Consider the following 19,672-nt stretch of genomic DNA (forward strand, 5'->3'; position numbering starts at 1 on the left):
CTTAGCCGCCACCACTGTTGTTTTAGGCACAGCGGTGGAAGGTAAACAGAGTGATTGAAAATTCGTGTCAGTCAGTCGGGTGAGAGGGGGACAGGAAGGGCGGGTGGGCAGCAGAGGTGGTGGAGGAGCAGGGGGAGGCGGGGGGAGTGTCAGTACAATTTACTAACACAACAGTGAACAGCGAAGCCGGCCAAGACACAAAGCGAGGAGGAGGAGGAGTAAGAAAGAGCGACTCTGAGCACAAACAACAATATCGTGTTTACTGTACATTCGCATGAGGTTACGTATACGGGAGAGTCCTGCTGCATCCATACATGCACTGGTTTACTTCCTGAGGCCCCCGCTCATGGATGTGAGTTCTATAGGGCACCGGCTATCTGATTATCAGCGAGCAAGAGGGCTCCGATTTGATTTGGAGCTCTCAGAAAGGAGCATTTGACAGATGTGCAGTTGGCCAGCTCTGCGTCGGAAATGTCATAAGAGCCCCCCCATGTCGCCTCACGCCGTCGGCCCCGAGGTCGTTTCCTCACAATAACCCCAGTGCAAAAGTAATGCAACAGCGCTGCGGCTGGAAAAGCCCCATCCTGACAGGGATGTGTTCTGAAAATGAAAATGTTTGGGAACAAAACGCTGTTAAGTTGCGACCTTTTAATGAGCTGATGGTGGGAAATGCCACCGGATATTTACAAGCAATAAAGTTGCCTCCCCCCGCTCTATTTGATATTACATGGACTTTTTTTTTTTTTTTTTGACAAAGGCAACTTGCCCAAGTGTAACGTTGCTAAGTAACCAAGAGTAGTCCAGGTCACGTGCGGTACACATGAACAGTGCGGGACACGCAACAGACTGTAAATAAAGACTGGAAACAGTAAAAGGGGGACTAACCTTCCAACAAATTGTTCATTTTTCAACTTAATTATGGGGTGAATCATCACGCCTGATGGCCTGAGGTCTGGAGAGCAGATGTATGAAGCCGAAATCAACACCTCGGCTTTGCTTTTCCATAATTCCGTCCAGACGTTGGCTGCAAATGACACCAGCTCAAGATGGCTCAGCTCTCTCCCGGCAGGCCTCTCTCTGGGGTTTAAAAGCAACTCGGGTACGGTTTTAGTGCTCAGTCTGTGCACCTTAATAGGAAGATTATTTGACCGCACCGGTGTCACCGTGTTACTATAAAATCCCCTGTGTGAATAAGCAGAGACGCGACGTTGAGAAACTGAGGCGACGATTGATGGACAGAGGAGCGGGAGAGGAGGCAGAGGAGTGAGGAGGCAGACGGGTGCTCATTAAAAAGTTGCATGTGTGCTGTAACGGTACGAGATGGAGAGAGGCAGCACGGGAGGAGACAGGCAGACCACCAGAGACAAAGCTAACAAAAGATAGCCGAGCCAGGTGCCTCGGATCACAGTGGACAAAGTTAGCATTGGAAATGGGAGGAGAAGGTGAGGAGACGAGGACAGAGGGGGGATTGGACAGCGCAGGAGAGGGGAGCAAAGACTGGAGAAGACGACGGGGTTCCCCAATGGCACCTCATCTCTCTCCCTCTCTCTTGCTCAGCGTCTCCCTATTTCCCTCCTTTTTTCTCCCAATAAATCATTCTGACTTCCCCTTAACCAACTCATTCCCAGCAGGCAGCAAGAAAACTGTAACAGTCTTTTCAGAGCTGCTACCTCTCTCCTTTTCTCACCCCCCCCCCCCCCCCCCCCCCCCCCTTATGTCTCTTTCCTGTTCTGGCCTCTTCTGCTCCCTCTCTCTCTCACACACACACACGCACACACACTTGATGCACCGTCTGTGGCAGTGGAGCTGACAGAGGAGTGGCAAATTGCTGAAAATGTTACCGTGTCTCTGCAGGATGGACCTACAGAAAAATGCCACTAATGAATGGCTTAATATCTTATCCTCTAAGAGAACCAATTAAGGGATTCTGTCTCATCCAAACGCGTTATTAATGACGTTAATGAGGCGGTTGGCATATGTTCCTAATGGGAGAGGCAGAATTCTGACACATTTGGATCTATATAGAGCAGAGTGGACATCTTGTCCATCACCATCCGTCACAGCACCAGAATCCTATGAAAATGTCACACGGCTTTGATCATGTGATGTATGTGTGTTCCTTCTATTTAAGAAACAGGCTTTTGACATCCAGGTGCCATCTTTGACTGGGGACTCGGGCTGCAAAGGGCACAACCAAGATGGCAGCAGGGAACCTGCTGAGACGTCTGCTTCGTTTATGCACAGTGGGGAGGAACGGCGATGACCCGTGAACCATTTTTACTTTCTTGCCATTTTCCTTCTAAATTCTAAAAAATGAATTTTAAGATAAAATGTGCAAATAAGGCCTTCAGATATGGGAGCAGCAATGCATATCGTATATGTATGTATATCGTATACTTCCGTCCAGTTTACCTTTAAACAGTTCTGAGTGCGTGCGCAAATTATTCGAGTGCGTAAAGACTTTGTGACTCTGCAGATTGTGGTTCACAGACCCGTCTCACGGAGGTAGGACACACAGCTTTTCACTCGGTACACCAAGACCCGGGGCCGAATAGAGAAGAGGAAAAAGGGAGAAAGAGAGAGAGAGAAGTTGGAGGCGTAGGGGCGCCTGATGTGCTGCGTCTCGGGTTCAGCATTGGAGGAATGCGCTTTTGTCGCTCGCGGGAGGCGGAGTCAGAAAGTGAACGAGCTCTGCCTACCAAACAGAGTGAGAAGAGAAGGAGGAGAGAAAGAGACAGAGGAGAGACGGGTGGGCAGCCTGCTCACCGTAAACGATGGTTGTCGGATAGAGTCTTGCAGACCTAATGAAACTGGCCGGTCGAATCGCTCAGTCTGCTGGTGTGCGCCGCGTCTTTCTCACCCCTGGAAGGACTTAAAGAACCCGCAGAGACAGGCACTAGTTTGTCAAAGAACGGGACTTTATTTGCATTGTTTTGTCAACGTTATTTTTTTTGCGCAAGAAAAGCAGAAGTCATCATTCAGCGTGCAGGACCGTTTCGCCCTCGGACCTCGTACCGGCCCCACCGCGCTCCTCCGGCTGGCACCGCAGCTGCAGATCCCGGTGAGAAGAGAGGACCAGGCGCAGCAGAGAGGAGGAAAAAAACCAGGACTTTCACAAACCCCTGGATTTGTTAGGGAGGGGGTGCGCAGAATTTATGGTGGGGAAGTAGCGAGGAGGGGGAACCTCACTTTCAGCACAATAGATTTTTGAGCTTTATCACCATTAATCATTAACCAAAGCCAATTGATTCTTTGCATTTGTCTGCAGGCATGAAGCGTCTGTTTACCCCCCATTCTCCTGTCTGTTAGGCATTTGCTGGAATGTTTGAGTCGCGTTGCTTGGTGGGGTGAAGGGACCGAGAGAGAAAGAGACAGAGAGGCAGAGGCAGAGAGAGACAGACAGAGACAGACAGAGAGAGAGAGAGGTGGCCGCGGAGAGACCGAAGGGACGGGGACCAGGAGAGGATCATGGCCGTGGTCGCGCTGTCTCTCTGGGTGTTAACGAGTCTCACCTGGGCGGACCTGCAGGTGTCAGCCAACAGACACTCCGTGTACTGGAACAGCTCAAACATACAGTAAGAGCACCCCCGCCACTCCTCATGTTGATGCCCGTGTGCGTAATGATCAATGACTTGTCCTGATTTGCACTTCACACCAACACACTAACACTGTTTTGCGGGCTTTTCTTTTGGGCTTCGGAAGCATTAAATTCTGGGAATTGACCCCATCTGGAGCTGCTCCTGAAGCCACTTGTCTGTGGTTTCCTTCCTTTCTCCTCTACCTTTAACTGCAGGAAGGGTCACATGCCATTCTCTGGCCTCCTCTCTCAGCCCCTCTCGGAGCTCCTCTTCCTCCTCTGTCCATCTCTCACTGCTTCTTCTCTGTCTTCTCCTCTATCTGGTTCAATTAGGAGTACTTCTTCTTCCTGACCCCATTGTGTTGGAGCAGTGTCACTATTCAATCTTTCCTCCTCGCTCCCTCTCCAACTGGCTCTCCCCTTCTATCCCTCTCTATCCCCCTTCCTTGTTTACACTCAGTCCGTTGGTCTTTTTGTTATCCCTCTAATCCCTCGCTTCTATCTTGATTCAAGGGGAAAAGCTCCTTTTCTTTCTCTCTCTCTTTTTTTTTTTTTTACGTCTGTCCTGGTGAATCCATGACTCTGCTGCTGGATCTTTAAGCACATTCTATAGGATCATCTCTGTTGCCATTCAAAGATATTTACAAAGAACGGAGCGGGTTCTAATCTGAATATAACATTTTAATTTGCTAATTAATTCTCATGCATTCGCCTCACCAAAAATATAGTAAAATTAGCAGCTACAGGCCAGATGTTGGGAAGGTAAATGGGCTAAAATTACAGAGTTTAAGAGTACGAACAATCCAAATTTAGTCACCCGCTAGTACCCCATTCCTTCCCTTCCCTTCCCTTCCCTTCCCTTCCCTTCCCTTCCCTTCCCTTCCCTTCCCTTCCCTTCCCTTCCCTTCCCTTCCCTTCCCTTCCCTTCCCTTCCCTTCTTCATCCAGCAAAAACGCCTTTGTTTGTAGCAGCTATATTTTAGCATCTCTTTGGGAAAAGAAAATACAGTGTTCATGAATTAACGAGCATAAACTTCTTAAATAGGAGGAACCTTAGGAAAACTGTTCTGTAGCAGAGAAAAGATTCTGGTCGGTGTTCGTCCCAGCGATCTTACGTTCCATTACAGCATGAAATAAAACCACACGAGCCAAACGAATATGAGCCCCATAATGGAATTATAGTACTGAAGTACTGCATAAAATAATAGGAGGTGAAATTGGGCTGTTCAGCTTCTGGTCCGCGCTGTAATTCTCTAGCTATATTACCCCGAGCGAGTATTGTGATTTTTTTGGGCTTTTTTTTGGTCATTTTTACTTTCGTTTTCTATATCGGCTCTATTTTTTTGGTCTACAAGAACAAAATGATGTCCATAATTTCCCTTTAGTGGAAGCCAATTCTGGTTTTAAAAAAATAAAACAAAATAAATTTGGAAACACACTATGATGGGTAAGCGGAGGGGTGAATTCAGGATCTCGGTGCAGTCGGATCGATGCCTCACAAGTAGATTTAACCTTGGTGAATCCAGCAGCACGGAGGGATGTTGGGAGTTGAAAACCAGATAAAATCAGCTGATTCTCTAGGAAGAGGCGGGAGGATGTCGAGAGTGCGGAGCAGCCGAGCCCTGTCCCGGCCCTGCGGTCTCGCCTCAGTCCACAGGCTCTCAGACAGGACAGTTTTCATCCCAGCGGCAGCATGTTTACAGCCCCTGCAGAACAACTCCGTGTGTGTGTGTGTGTCTCTGTGTGTGTGTGTGTCTGTGTGTGTGTACGTCTTTATAAAAGACTGTGGTTAATTAAAGAACACAGCATCTCAGTGGACCTGCTCCATCTCTGATCCTCCCATCTCTCCCTCAGCGTGCAGCACACCACACACCCATACACACACGCACACACACCTCACACACACGCACGCACGCATGCACGCGCGCTGGCAGTTTATCTTTGTGAGGACGACTTTCTTGCGCTCATCCTTCTTACTGGAAAAGGAGAATGCAAACAATAACAGATCATGCTTTCCCCCTGCTTTTATGCAAATATTAGCAGGTAGAAGCAGCAGCCAGCAGTTGCAGCGCTGGCTGCTGCTTCTGTAGCCGATGGCAACCGGCCTCTCCGGAGTCCCAGTAGCTCGCAGTGCAGCGTGGAGGTTTAGAAGGCCAATAATAAGCTCTAGTATAGCTGTCAGTTTGACTGGTAAACACATTGTAACGCCCCGGGACTCTGCAGTTTCTCAACCAGCTTCTGACCCCCCCACAGCCACTCATCAGCTCACCACGGGTGTTAACTCTTTCGCCCCCACACATGCGTGCACGCTACTAACACATCAGAGGTTATATGAGCATGTTCCGAGCACACACACACACCCACACCCACACGCACACACCCTCTCTCCGCTCTGTCTTTTTATTACTTATTAAACCTAAACTTGAACAAAGGCTGCTGCCACTCTCTGTCAGTCACATGTCACCGATATCCCTGATCGAGACGCGACAACATTGTCCGTTTCTTGTCGCCCCTGCGAGAACAGTGGCGCGTGCGCGTTGGCGCCATTACGGGCGTCTCTGCTCATTGGTGGGTGACCGGAACACCAAACAGATCCATCAGCCTGCTAAATCACACATTATCTTCCACCACCTGGCAATTATCTACTGCTGTGAGCAGGGGCGCGTGCGTGCGCGTGCACGCCCGTGCATGTAATCTAATAATGCTGCAGTTAACTGGTTTGCATAATAGATATCTGCTGATATTTGTTCATTTATCAGTTGGAAGTAATTAGCTCAAAAACAAACATACAGAATCATTTTTTAACACAAGCTTTGTGTGATGGTGTGTGTGTGTGTGTGTGTGTGTGTGTGTGTGTGTGTGTGTGTGTGTGTGTGTGTGTGTGAGTGAGAGAGAGAGAGAGATTTCAATGACACTGTCACCTCACTGTATGCAACTGGAGTAGAGAAAGCAATAGCAAGCAGAATTTGCCTCTCGTAAATGTGCGTGTGTGTGTGTGTGTATGCGTGTGTGTGTGTGTGTTTATCGACGCCGAGGTGGAAGTTGTTTTATATTCATCCAGCTCCACCAGAGTGTGCACAGACATGTCACGCAGGGCGGGAGAGAAATAATGCAAGAATTTGGGAGAGGAGAGAGACGAGGGGAGAGGAAAACCTCCGGGCCGGCGGAGCGGCGCCATCGGGCCGCGCAGGTGCACTTCCTGTTGAATGCTAATAAAACAGGGCGGGATGTCACAGTAATGATAATAACGGTCGCCGAGCCACCACGACGATTCCTCGTCCCGTGTGAGTGTGCAGACGCAGACCAGAGGACTGAGGAGACCAACCAACCCCCCCCCGGCAGCAACACCAACCCATCTGTCCGCCAGCACCACTCAGGACAACATTTACATTTGTGGACGCCACCACAATGGCGAGCATCGCTCACTCACTATCACGAGGCGCAAGGCCGCTCCTGTACGTGCGCGGCTCGTCCATCATCCGCTCGCCCAGCGGTTATCGTGCCAGTTATGTGTGCACAGTTCATTAGTGACGGAGGGTGGGGGTGGGGGTGGGGGTCGGATTGGTGTGGACACGCGTGGGTGTGAGAAGGTGTCCTGCGTGGAGACGCATTAATTGAAAAGCAATCGGTAACACCTGCGTGATGGATGAGGGACAGATTGCATAATTAGATGGAGAGGTTTGTCTGTGTGTGTGTGTGTGTGTGTGTGTGTGTGTGTGGGGGGGGGGGGGGGTAAATAAGTATTTCTGATTGGACAGATGTTGGCTGCCAGGTGAGCCTAGTAATGAGAAAGAACTACCAGAAGGAAGCGAGAGGGACGGGAGGGAGAATAATTCATCTATTTATGCTTCCATCTTTATTTTCCTTAGCCAGGACGAGCTGGATTTCTGGAGTGTGCTCCCACTTCCCTCCTTTCTCTTCCACCCTCTCCTGTTCTAACAGGAAAGCACTCTTGGGGGGCTGGTATTCTGGGAACTATGTATTTTAATGTGCATTTTTTCCTTCCCATTTTTCCCTGGCTGTGTTTAGCCTTTCAGATTGCTGATCCACAGGAAACAACAGCCCGGGAATCCGGAGTGCCTGGTGTTTTTCCCGATTGCCTCTTTCGTTTTCCTCAAACGCTGTTTTGCTGGCTTGATCGACTGATCGGAAGTCTTGCTGTGAAATGGGGCCATCGATGGTCGGCGCCGGAGCCTGTCCCATCTAGATTTGACCTCGGGTCGCTGTGATGCTCTGATTTTAGAGCTGCGCTCCGCCTAAAACCAAACAGTCCTGCAGGTGTGAGAGCTGACTGGGTTGATCACTGAGTCCAGTTGGGTCGACTCCAAAGATGCTTCGCAGCCCTTGATTGCACCAGGCTGTTTTAGTTGTCCTTTATTCAACATTTCCAGCAACCGAATTAGCAGCCAAAGCCGTTATTGTAGGTTTCGTGCAGCACGTCGCTGCTGGTGATTCCTCATTGGCTGGGAATTTCTGGTATTTTTGGTCGTCAGCCTCCGGGGAGGGGGAGGTGACTGTGGTAAATAGATTCAGGAGCTGAGGACTGCGCCAGAATGGGCAGAAATGATGAAACCCGGAGATGCAATAGCACGAGTGGGTGAAAATCCTGTTGGACGGACAAGAGAATCTAAATCTCGCTCTGAATTTTTCATGTTGACGCCAACCTACTAATGGGCAAAACTGTTTGGGACTGACGCAACACAAATGATTCCCACTAAAACAGCATCTGCGCACAAGGGAAAAACTCAATTCCGTATATTTATGCTGTGCAGATGTACACAGAATGGAGTAGATTGATGCATTATTTGAAATATAGCTTAGCAGCACTCGGTGGCAGGTAATAATTTGTGCCATCTGATGCCAGGAAAAAAAAAAGGTGGATCAGATCGGTCACAGTAAATATGGACTATAAAATCCAGCCTATCTTTTATGATCAGGGTTTCAGCTTTGCTGCTCTATAGGCCTATTTATTATATCCACATCTGTGCAAGTGTCTGTGCATGCTTATCCTATAATGTGCCACCTGCTGGGGAGCCTTTGAGCAGCTGGAGCTCAGCTAAGCCTGGTGGAGACAGGGTGATTTTTCAGTGTTTAAAATGCTGATAACAGGACTTTATCTCTGGGATTACAGCCGTGACCAATTTATATCAGTTTTATCTGTTCTGGTTTTTACTCCGACAGGTCTGAAGTGCTGTTTGGCTGGAGTGTAAATCCAAATAATTTTGGACCAAGTTTTGTCCACTTTTATCCTTTATTCTGCTCTAAAGATGTTTAGCTAAGAAGTGTTAAAAGCAAAGTTGTGAGTCTCGTTTCTCTTTGTCGCTTTACTCCAAATCTGCTGAGTAATTCTCTATTAGCTCTATATTTTCTCAAAAATATTTCCCTTTTTCTTTTACATGATTTATGAGACATCATATCCCCGATCGTTCTGACCCTGGCTTAAAAATAGAGGTAATACAACGATCAAATTAGAAATGAGAAAAACAATTGCACAATAATGTATTTTCTTTATATTTGGGCTTTATTTTATCCTGGAAAACCAGCTCTCCTTTCCTCTGATGACCTGGCAGCAGGAAAATAAGATGTGTATTTAAAAAAATTATAAATACTATTTAGACAAATGTAAATTGTATAAAATAATACAGGCATATTAGTGAAAAATAATAAAAATAAACACACAATAAAAAAATGGGGGATGCACAGATATTTACATAGAGACAGAGAAGTTGAAGACAACCCGGTAAATACTGGACATCTGCTGTCTGAGGAGGAGTTCTGAGGGGTTTTTAGGGGTTCTGAGGGGTTCTGAGGGGTTCTGAGGGGTTCTGAGGCGAGCCGGGCCGTGTGGCGAGAGGAGCCTGGACCTCAGCTGATGGTTGTTGTGGGACACGTGGGGGACGTTGGCGTGTCGGTGTGATCGATTCGGCCTCAGCTGGCCCTCTTCAGCGCCCGTCTAGCCTTCAGTTTTGAGACATTTGGGCCACAATCCGGAATGAAAGTGAACAAAGTCTACAAAGAAAAGTGAATCGGCTGCTTTTATGGTGTCAAATTAGCGTCCGCCCTCGTCAACCGTAGACGTTGGAGGCCGATCTTAAGTGGCTGTGTGTTAAAGCTGAACAAACTGTCCTCAGAGGACGGTCCCCGCGGCGCCGGACTGCATCAACGCACGCAGGCCCGGCCTACCTGTTGATATCAGCGCCGTTCTGTGAGCTGGCGCCTGAGCTGCGGCTGTAATCAGGTGCTAACAACAAGGCCGCTGATGCTTACAAGCTGTTTTGCAGCATTTATGTGGGCGAGTGCGGGTGTGTGACGCCTCTCTCACGGGGGTTTGGGAAGTGAACGCGTGTGTACGTGCCTGTTTGTGTGTGTGGGTACTATTGCCAACCCTCAGACACACACACACACACACACACACCAGATGCTCACATGGTGTATCTGTGATGTGGTTAATGGTAGCGGTGCTGTGGCGGTCCGCGGCCATATGCTGAGCCTGATCACAGCACAGAAAATTGGCCGAGCCTTAATAAACACGACTGACACGGCAATTAGGAATCAACCGGAGAACGCAACGTGGCCTCACATCAAAACACGCGGATTCTTGTGTTATTTTTCTAATCAGCGCGCGGGGAATCAAGACAGAGGCGGCGGCGTGATGGAAGCGTGCTCGTGGTTGAGCTCTGATTATATATAGTTTGAACACTTCATCATAATTTACTGTACTTTTCCCGCACGGCGCCGTTTTGATCTGATCTTTCTCTGAACGCTGCATCGTCGCCGTCGCCGTCGGTTACCTTTTTGAGGGGGATTTTGAGGACGTTTGGATCCTGAAGTCAAGGAGGGGGGGGGTGGCGAAGAAAAAGATCGTCTTATACAAACTGTGGAGGACATGAAATTACGCCTGTTCCATCCATCACGAGTGCCAGGAAGTCTTTAATTGAGGTTTTATCCATTTAGGCTGTCACTAAGAGGCCAAGTCGGAAACCTTTTAACTGCTCTCTTCTCTGTAATGACACAAATCAGAGAGGAAGCGCGTCTGCGCCAGGAACGCTGGTGTCAACGCGCGCGCCCGTGCCTGTGGGGGTGTTAGTGAGGCAGAAGGGTAATTATGCAGAAATTGGGGAAATGGCTAAGTGAATTATGACCTTGTTTCGGCAGACGGCTTTAATCAGTCCCAGCCAGGCCAGGGAGGCTCAACAGTCTGTAAAAGTGAGTGTGGAGGGGGAGGGGAGGGGGGGGTGGGGGTGTCAGAGGAACCCAGTAAACCACAGAGCGGCTCGTGCATTCAGAACGGCTGCAGATGGCTGTCGTTCTCTGAAGGTGGGGGTGCTAAAGGGCTCCGCTGGAGGTGGAGGAATAGTGACGCTGGAATCAGAGGGACGCGGAAATAACAGCAGCAGAAGTGCTGCTGAAGTTGAAGCGAAGTCTGAATATCGCATGTAAATGCCTTATAGCTTCCCTAATACGCGTTAGTGAGGAACGCCACACTGGGAAAACATGTTACTCTGCGCTTTCTATTGTGCGTAAACAGCGGGTGTTGAAGATTAGAGGCTATAATGTTCATAACAGTCTTCATAACACACAATGTGTGGAGGAGAGCTGGAGTTTGCTGCGATCCCTGACGACCGCTCGCCACCCCTGATCATCCCGGTGGTCACGTGACCGCGCGACTGTGTGGTCAGCGGCACCGCCGTCTTCGCTCTGTCTGTTTCCGTCAGATCGATGGCAACCTCGGGGCGCCGCGCTGCTCTCCTGGATGCTTCAGCCCTCGTCCTCCTCCTCGCTGAGCATCCCTTCCTCTCCACCACTCCCGCTGCCCCGTCCTCTTCCTCATTGTCCTCTTCTGTATCGAGCTGTCAGCTCAGACAGCAAGCTCTCAGTGTGTGTGTGTGCGTGTGTGTGTGTGTGTGTGTGTGTGTGTGCGTGTGTTATCTGGGCTGTTGATCATTGATTATTGAGTTTTGCCCTCAGGTTATGAAGTGCTGTAGCCTGATCCTGTATTTATTTAAACTGAGCCACTTGGAAAGCAAACAGCCACAGATTTGTGATGCGACTTTATTATAGATGGAGACGCAGGTGTGTCACGTGAACGTTCACGAAATGTCAACCTCACACGTCATTCAGAGAGATCTGGTGTCAGCAAATATTGCCGTTTTTTGGTCATTTAACCTGCTCTGTGTCGGTACCAGACGGTTGTGTTGCGTCTAATTGTGATTAAGACACTTTAACATGGCGAGATGTGCGCCGGAAACATGAGAGCGGCCCGGTTTTCCTGTCTCAGAAACACATCGCAGTGATTTGGATGGGAGGGGAAATAGGTCAAAAAGCACAAACGTCTCCTTCAGCTGCCAACGTCGGTCATCAATTCCGGTTCTGTTCGGTTCGGAATCGTGCCCGTGCCGGCCGCTCTGCGTGCTATTGAGAACTCGCTGATGGATGACCAGCCTCTCTTGAATTATACCTGACAAATCCAGACGCTTTATTCACAAAAGACCAGGAAAAAAAATCCATATTTACCATAATGCTGCCGCTGATTTGCAGCTACTGCAGCTCCCATCGACTCGCTCCACCTCGTCTGCTGATCAAAGCGCGCGCGGCCTGTTTGGGATGCGTCCGAAACGTCCACGAGTCAGCGGTACGTTGGGAGGAAGAGCCCAGCAGGAAGAGCTGAGCGATGGCGGCCGGCCCCAGGTTCAACGCCCACCGGAGCTGGAAGAGGCCGCCTGTTGTAGGTCTGCACGGGAATGAGCGTTAGCTAGCTGCAGACTTCCACCCTCAACTTTCACGGATTAAACGAAAGCCTGGCGTCACACACAGTTGATTTGTAATGAATGTACTGCAGTTTAGAAGAATTCTGTGTCACTTCCCCAAAGAGGGGGAGAGATTGTGTGTGTGTGTGTGTGTGTGTGTGTGTGTGTGTGTGTGTGTGTTTGTGTGTGTGTGTGTGTGCAGCGACCCCCTCGCGTGAGAGGAGATGTTGTGAAATAGGATGTGTTGTGGTGATGGAGCCGAGTTCTTTGCAGCTGGGCAAACTCTCCTCCCATCCTAATATGTGCATATTTATGGCTGTATCAAATGTGTGTGAGTGTGTAAGGTGGAAAGAAAGCGAGGGGGGGTGCATGTGAACGCCCCGCAGCCGCCGAGCCTACCACCCACACTCATTACCCGCATGCATTACGCCCATACATTTGCATACTCGTCTTTTGCTGCCTCCTCTGCTTTTCTAGACGCCCCCCCCACACACACATATATACACCCCCCCACACACACACACACATCCACCCCCACACCTCCCCATTTCGCACGCAGACGCACATGCGCTCGCGAAAAAACTCGTTTCACGGGGACAATGTCTGTCATTACCTCCCACAGATTTCTCATGGGAGTACATTGTTATTTTCTTCTTCCAGCTCTGATCAAATAAAGCGCCGCCGCGCACGCCCGCCACGGAACGCGACCCAACTCGCACCATCGGCGCCGCGCTCCCGCGTCGGTGAGACCGTAATTTAATGGATCGGAATGATGACACCCGCCTGCCCACTCGGCGTGCCGTGAAGGGTTGCGCGCGGCGTCTCTCCACCTTGAGGCGAGCGGTGAACGCCGGCGTGCACGCCGCGTCGCACGTCACAATTTTCTACAGCATCAGTACAGATAATCAAAGGCTCGGTGACACCGCGGGGATGCAGAGGTGATAGCCGAGCTCCGCGTGAGTCGTATCTGTCGGGATCTATTGTCGCCGGAGAGAGAAAAGGAGCACGCAACGAGAAACCCCCCGAAAGGGGGGTAAAAAAAAGAGAATCATTGATGGAGGATGAGGGTGAAGGAGGGGAGGGAGGAGGAGAATAGAGAAAGGAGGGCCCTGCCGAACAGGTTTGCCAAAACCGAGGTCAATTGTGATGAAAATGGCTGTTCACATGACCACAATAGCGCCTGAGTGACAGCACTAAAGCGGCATGGTCGAGCTTATCCTGATCACTCAGGACCTTGACTGGGGGAATCACAATGCCCTGGAGATCTGTCCTTTTTTTTCAGGCTTTGGAGGATCACAGAGCACCCACGGTCCCAAGCTTTGGCCCCAGAACGTCCCTGGCATTACCATATCAATGCCGCCTTGGCCATTCCGCCAAGAAGCAGGGCAGCTAGCGATAGTGCCACCCGGTTAACATCGCCCCGCGCCTTCACACGGCTATTCAGCGGGGAGTCAATGCTAACTCAATGCTAAGAGTGAATGGGAAAGAGTGGAAGCTCACTCCAGTAGCGTGCACCCATGCACCCATGATGATGATTGGGGCTATTTTTCCCACATTTTGGGTCTTTCTGTATAGTTCTGGACTGACGCAGAGAGCAGGAACACCAATCAGGGCTGGTGCGCGCTGGGTTGCCATGAGACGTGGTCGAGCACGAATTTAAATGTGCAACAGCCGACTGATATGACCTCAAGCGTGGACGGTTTGAGTTAGAATTCAGCGAGAGAAACTTTGCCCGGTGAAAAAGTGACAGTGTCAAGCTAACCTCAGCGTGATCCAAAGTGTTAAATGGCTAACGGAAGAAAGTGTGTGTGTGGGGGGGGGGGGGGGGGGGGGGGGGGGGGGGGATCACAGCTCGGACTGAAGGGTGGAGAAACAAAATGTGCAGCCGACAGAGGAAGATGAGGAAGACAGGCGGTAGATGAGCGTCTAGCTTTGTCAACGCAAATCCGTCCTTGATCAGGGCCTGCTTGATTTCTGCTCCTCCTGTTTCCATAGTCTGTCAGTTTCTCTCTCTCACACACACACACACACACACACACACACACACACACACACACACACACACACAATGTTTGTCACTGAGTATTGGCAGAGAGCTGAGAGCTTATCATGCATCATCAGGTGACTGACTGACTCGAGGTTCCAGCTTTGTCGCTTGCAATTAGACGTAAAGAGCCGACTTGTTTGTTGTCTCGACTCTCCCTCCCGTTCTGTCTGAAAGCTGCCTGTGCGTATCGACAAGGAAAGGCACACACACACACACACACACACACAGAGCCATGCGCTTACACACACTTACACGTATTTGACGGCCCAGGTTTGATGCCCTTAACTGGAGTTTGTCAGTTTGTCATGTTGGGGGGAACGTTGATGGCCAAAGCCTGTTCAAACACCGAGCAGTGGCCTAACTGTGATTATTGTATGTCACACACACACACACACACACACACACACACACACACACACACACACACACGCACACACACACACACGGTTTGGTGCTGTATGGCTATGTGGTCACGGTCCATGCACCTCTGAGTTCTTGTCACGGTTAAAAAGGCTTCCTCCTGAAGAGGAAGGGGGAGCCGAGTCTTAAGACGGAGATGGGGGGGGGGGGGGGGGGTGGGAGAGGGGCAGGAGATAATGGGAGAGGGCTGACAGTGGGGGTGGAGGGCGAGCGCGGACCAAAATAAAGGGTGAAGAGGGGGAAGACAGAGGGTGAAGGTGGGTTGTCGGACTATGAAAGCCTGCGTGCCTCCATTGCTGCGCCATTGATGTATTCTAATGCTAAGTGTGTCAGGCTGGGCCTCGACTCTTTGATAGACACAACCAAACTCTGGGGCGGATCCCTCAGATTCCATTCATATGCATATCTCCCTCTCCGCGTATGTGCATGTACGCACTCTTATTTACTTTTTAAGCAACTGTTTTTGAACACATTCGTGGCGGACCAATCTCATTTCCATGTCAATGCTAGCATTTTCCAGGCCGCTGTTAGCGCCGTACCGGCTAATCCTAATTTGGCCCTCAGGTCAACACTGGTGGTTGTGTTTACGACCCTTTATTGTACGATTGTACCTCCATGGAAAGTTTCCACTGGGGGGGGGGCATCCTGACATACATTTTGCATGCAGGCGAGTATTGAACCATATCTGATCGTGTAATTAGCAGTTGGCAGAAGAGGCCAAAGCTTTGAGGGTTCCTGCCTGTGTCGGCCTGTCGTGGTCGGCCGTGCGTTCCGGTCCCCAACCGATTATAGCGTGAAATTCCACGGGCATTGTGTAGCGACGGGGGGTCTCACGTGCAGACGGACGCGCACAAACACGGCGGCGGACACAACAACGGCGAGGAGCGAGGAGTCAGAGAGGGCTGACCGTGGCCGTCAGGAGAGAAAGGGCCGCCGCGTCACGGCGCCGTGACGGATGCCGCTTGTAACATTCCTCACCCGCGGTTTTATTGTTATGAAAAAAGTAACGATCGGATTCGCCGAGATTGATGCGCCCCTGCTTTCTCCCTCTGTTTTTCACACACTCAACACACACACACACACACACACACACACACACACACACACACAGCCTGAAGGGACTGTCCCATCGGTGACCCTCCTTCCACTGGAGCACTTTTGGTTTGTTTTCTCCACTTCCTCCTTATATTTGTTCATCGCCTTCAACCTCTGCTCGTTTGTCTTACTTCACCTCCTCTCACCCGCGCACTTCCTAGTCTGTTTGTCTAAGAGACGTGTGTGTGTGTGTGTGTGTGCGTTCATCTTTATATTTCTGTCAGCCCCGGTTCTAAAGGAGGCTTTAAAACGCTACGGCCTGAGCATCAACGGCAGCCGCTGATGTTGCTTTCACCTCTGGCGTGTGTGTTTAGAGGCACCGCGAGTTATTTGCTGCCATTGTGTTGTCGGAGAGGAGGCTGCTTTATGGCCAATTCTGTAGGAAGACATTGGGCTTCACCTGCTGCTCCCCGACATCCATCATCCCTCTCTCCCCAGACAAACGCACTCCGCTCATCGTATTACTTCCTCTCTTGTTCTCCGCAACATTTTAAGCTCTCCCCTGCCCTCACACGTGCGCAGCACACGCGTTTCTCGCAGGCAGGGTTTCGTTTTACGGTCCAGTGACGGGAAGAACACGGGTGCCCGTGCGTTGCGGCGTATAAGGAAGTGATTATCCTCGTGGTGAAGCAATGCTGCCACTTTGTTCAGACGTTAAGTGTCTGGTAAACTGGAAAAGGGCTCAGCTAATATTGCTATTGCACACTTCATCAGGTCGCCTGCCTGCGATATTGCCCGTCGCCGTTTAGCACCACCGGCGCCTGATAGCTTGTGTACGTTCGTTAGCAATTGTGTGTCGTCGCCGTATGGCTGCGTGGGGCCATGATGGCGCATTAATGCTGCGTGATATTAAATATGGCGGTGCGGGATCACGGTTTAAACATTCAGCATGCAGAAGCAAATTTGGCTGCAGGCTGAATAAACAGAACGTACAGATGAGGCCTATTAAGGGGAGAAGTGTAGCTGATGGTTCTCGCTGCCACGCAGGTGATGGTGACTGTGCAAAACCATTTGGATCATAACCGGTGATGATGTTTACAGTGCTTAGCTCCAATTATTCCATCTCTCTTCTGCTTTGTATGTGCATCCTGTTCATCTTTCTTTTTTTTTTGCAAAGAAGCAGAATTGGTTTTTTTACGACCACTTTTGAGAGTTTGGCGCCAGCTCGTAACTGACATTTTAATTATTTAGCCCCTATAAAGAAACAACATCTGCTGATATTAATGTCACAAATTGAACCATTTGATAGAAAACCCACAGTGAGCTGCAGAATACCTGCAGCATTCTAAATGTCAGACAAGTGTTTTATTGGAGTCCCAGTGCAGCGGCAGAAGGAAAGGCACATCTGCAGACAGCTAGCTTGTTAATATCCAGCAAAAGTCTTACAAAAGCAGAGCAGAGACTCATTTATTACTGTAACACTGTTTGCTTTCAGGGTTCCTTTCTGTGAAAGCTGCTTTAATCAAACCCTGTCTCTTTTCTAAAGTGAAAAATGAGAATAACTGGGACTTTACCTCATAATCTCCATAGGAACATAAAGTTTCCCACACTCTCTCTCTTGTCTAGCTTTGGCTGTTTTTCTGCCTTCAACAGCGCCGCAATAGGATTCAAAATTCTTTCAATTATGTGACAGATATACGCGTCTGGCACATGTCTTTGCTATAACAACACTGAAGCATTATAATAACCAGTAGAAATACTTTTGGAAATTAATCACAGAGGCGGCAGGTTGCTGCCACAGCTGGTCAATAACATTATCAGCGTTAGCGGTCCAACACGCTAATGTGATAGCATTTCCAAGGTTAGCACGAATGTCATCGGGCGTCTCCTTCCATAAAACCCAAAGAGCTGAGAATGAAAAAAAAGCTTCAACCCCAAAGGTCATTCAAATTTGGTCAGCGCCAGCCAAATAACAAGCAGGAACAGATTGTGGTCAGACTTCCGACCACATCCACGGTGGGTGGCGGCCGTGTGTGTTTGTCTGTGTTTAAATGGTGATTCCGTTATGTGATGCTGAGTGTGTGTGGGAGTGTGTGTGTGACCGCGGAAAGCCTGGAGTCAGGGGCAGACGGAGAAACCACAGAGAAAAAGGCATTTTAATGTGTCTCATCGTCCCATCTGTCTCCACGATTTTGGGATCATTTGAAGGAATCGGGGGTCGAAGGCCCGTTCACTGGGGGGGGCAGTCTCATTTCTGTGTGATCGAAACCTCAGCCTCTGCAACCCCCCCAACACACACATACACACACACGCTCTTTCCTTCCTCGACTTAAACTGTCCGTCTCATCTCTCTCTCGGGGGGTCACAGCGCCACAATGGAAGGGCGGAAAGAGGACAGATCCAGCGATTGGGAAGAAATTGGGAAAGCTGTTAAAGTCGGAGGAACGGGCAGAGAGGTCGTTAGTGAACAAATAGAGGAAAGCGGCCGTTGGGGGGGGTGATGAAGTCTGTCAAAGGCATAATTTTCCCGGTGATTTAACACTTCGAGACGGGCCATTTTGTTTTTAACGTGGAACGCAGCGCGGCGACGTCGGAGGAGTTCGCAGACGAGAGTCAGTCACGTCTTCGGATAATTCAGTCCCCCCAGAATTTCATTCATTTGATTGCTGCCGCCAGAAATATCTGATTTTGTGTCACTTTTGTCTGGGAACGTGCGCGTGGAATGTGATCCGCGCTTGAAAGCATCTTTAGTAATGAAGCGGTAGAAACGGGAAAGCTTGCCACCTCACGGAAACGAACAAATGTGCTTGACTTTAAATGAGTTTAAAAAGTTCTGCACAAGTTCTGCTTGTTAAGCCCGCCATCAGCACGTTGCCGACGTGCACCAGGCATTGATGCTCCTCTTGGGGAATTCGCGTTACATTTAGGTGGAGTGGTGTCCGGACTGCGAGGACTCTAGGTTGGTACCTAAAGACCTTGAATGGTGGTCATGTGACTCTGGAACAGCCCAGAACCTTCTCCAGGACAGACCAAGAGGAGAAAAGTACTTGGTCCTGTGCACCTTGTGCAGAAGAACTTTAGTACAAGCAAAAAGAACCCCCAAAAAGTAGGTAGTAGAGGATCAGGACTTCAGCTTCCCTGTAATTGTAGAAGGCTGGGACACACTTGCTGTCTCCATTTATATAAGATTCTCTTTGAAAATGGACCAAAACGGAAACTGCGAGAAGAGGACAGAAGACGAGTTCCAGGGTCCTTTGAGCATCTTTTCTGAGGACCAAATTCGCCAGGTTGGAGAGGCGCCGTCTTCGTCATCGCTCCTGATGACGGAGGAAAAAAATGCTTTTCCCTCGCTGCGGTTGGAGACCTTTCTCACACAAAAGCGTCCTTTCAAATATATTTCCATCAGGCGCTCATATTTAAAGTGAATGAGAGAGAGGAAATGATGTGTTGGACGGGCGCGAGCGTGTTATTAAATCATGAGTGTCGGCCGGAGGGATTATATATGCGGGAGGTGTGCTTGGGGATCTCTGGTGAGGGGGGGCGCAGGCGCAGGAGTGAGGGATGGGGGGGGGTGATGGAAAACAGGATTAGAGGGACAACGCTGCAGGGGCGAGGTCTGGGCCTGGAGGTACGAGAGGGCCGCCGGTCTGCACGAGAGTGTGTGAGCGCAGGTGTGTGTGGAGGGAAAACAGCCGCGTGAATGAAACAAGGTGGGAAATGAGGGCGCGTAAGTCGGAGTGATGAGAACAAAGGAGGAGGTGTGGAGGGGGGGGCAGGGGGAGGGAAAGTTGGTGTGTAGTCGCTGTAACCCAGTCTGACACAAAGCTCCCGCCTAAGCTAATGGCCT

The 19,672-nt window shown here is 49.9% G+C and overlaps 1 protein-coding gene across 4 annotated transcripts in view; it reads left to right on the plus strand.

Moving 5' to 3' along the window:
- The first annotated feature begins 2,695 nt into the window (after positions 1-2,695).
- efna3b (ephrin-A3b) overlaps positions 2,696-19,672 on the plus strand; it is a 36,026-nt gene continuing 19,049 nt past the window's right edge. Inside the window, exons 1-2 of one of the 4 annotated variants that reach the window (XM_029839306.1) lie at positions 2,696-3,158; positions 3,269-3,575. In XM_029839306.1, the coding sequence (XP_029695166.1) occupies positions 3,469-3,575 (107 nt within the window). In that variant the 5' untranslated portion in view covers positions 2,696-3,158; positions 3,269-3,468. The remainder of the gene's footprint in view (positions 3,159-3,268; positions 3,576-19,672) is intronic. The other 3 variants (XM_029839307.1, XM_029839308.1, XM_029839309.1) reach the window with 3 other exon arrangements.

The sequence above is a fragment of the Takifugu rubripes genome, chromosome 7, assembly GCF_901000725.2.
Source record: "Takifugu rubripes chromosome 7, fTakRub1.2, whole genome shotgun sequence".
Classification (NCBI taxonomy): Eukaryota; Metazoa; Chordata; class Actinopteri; order Tetraodontiformes; family Tetraodontidae; genus Takifugu; species Takifugu rubripes.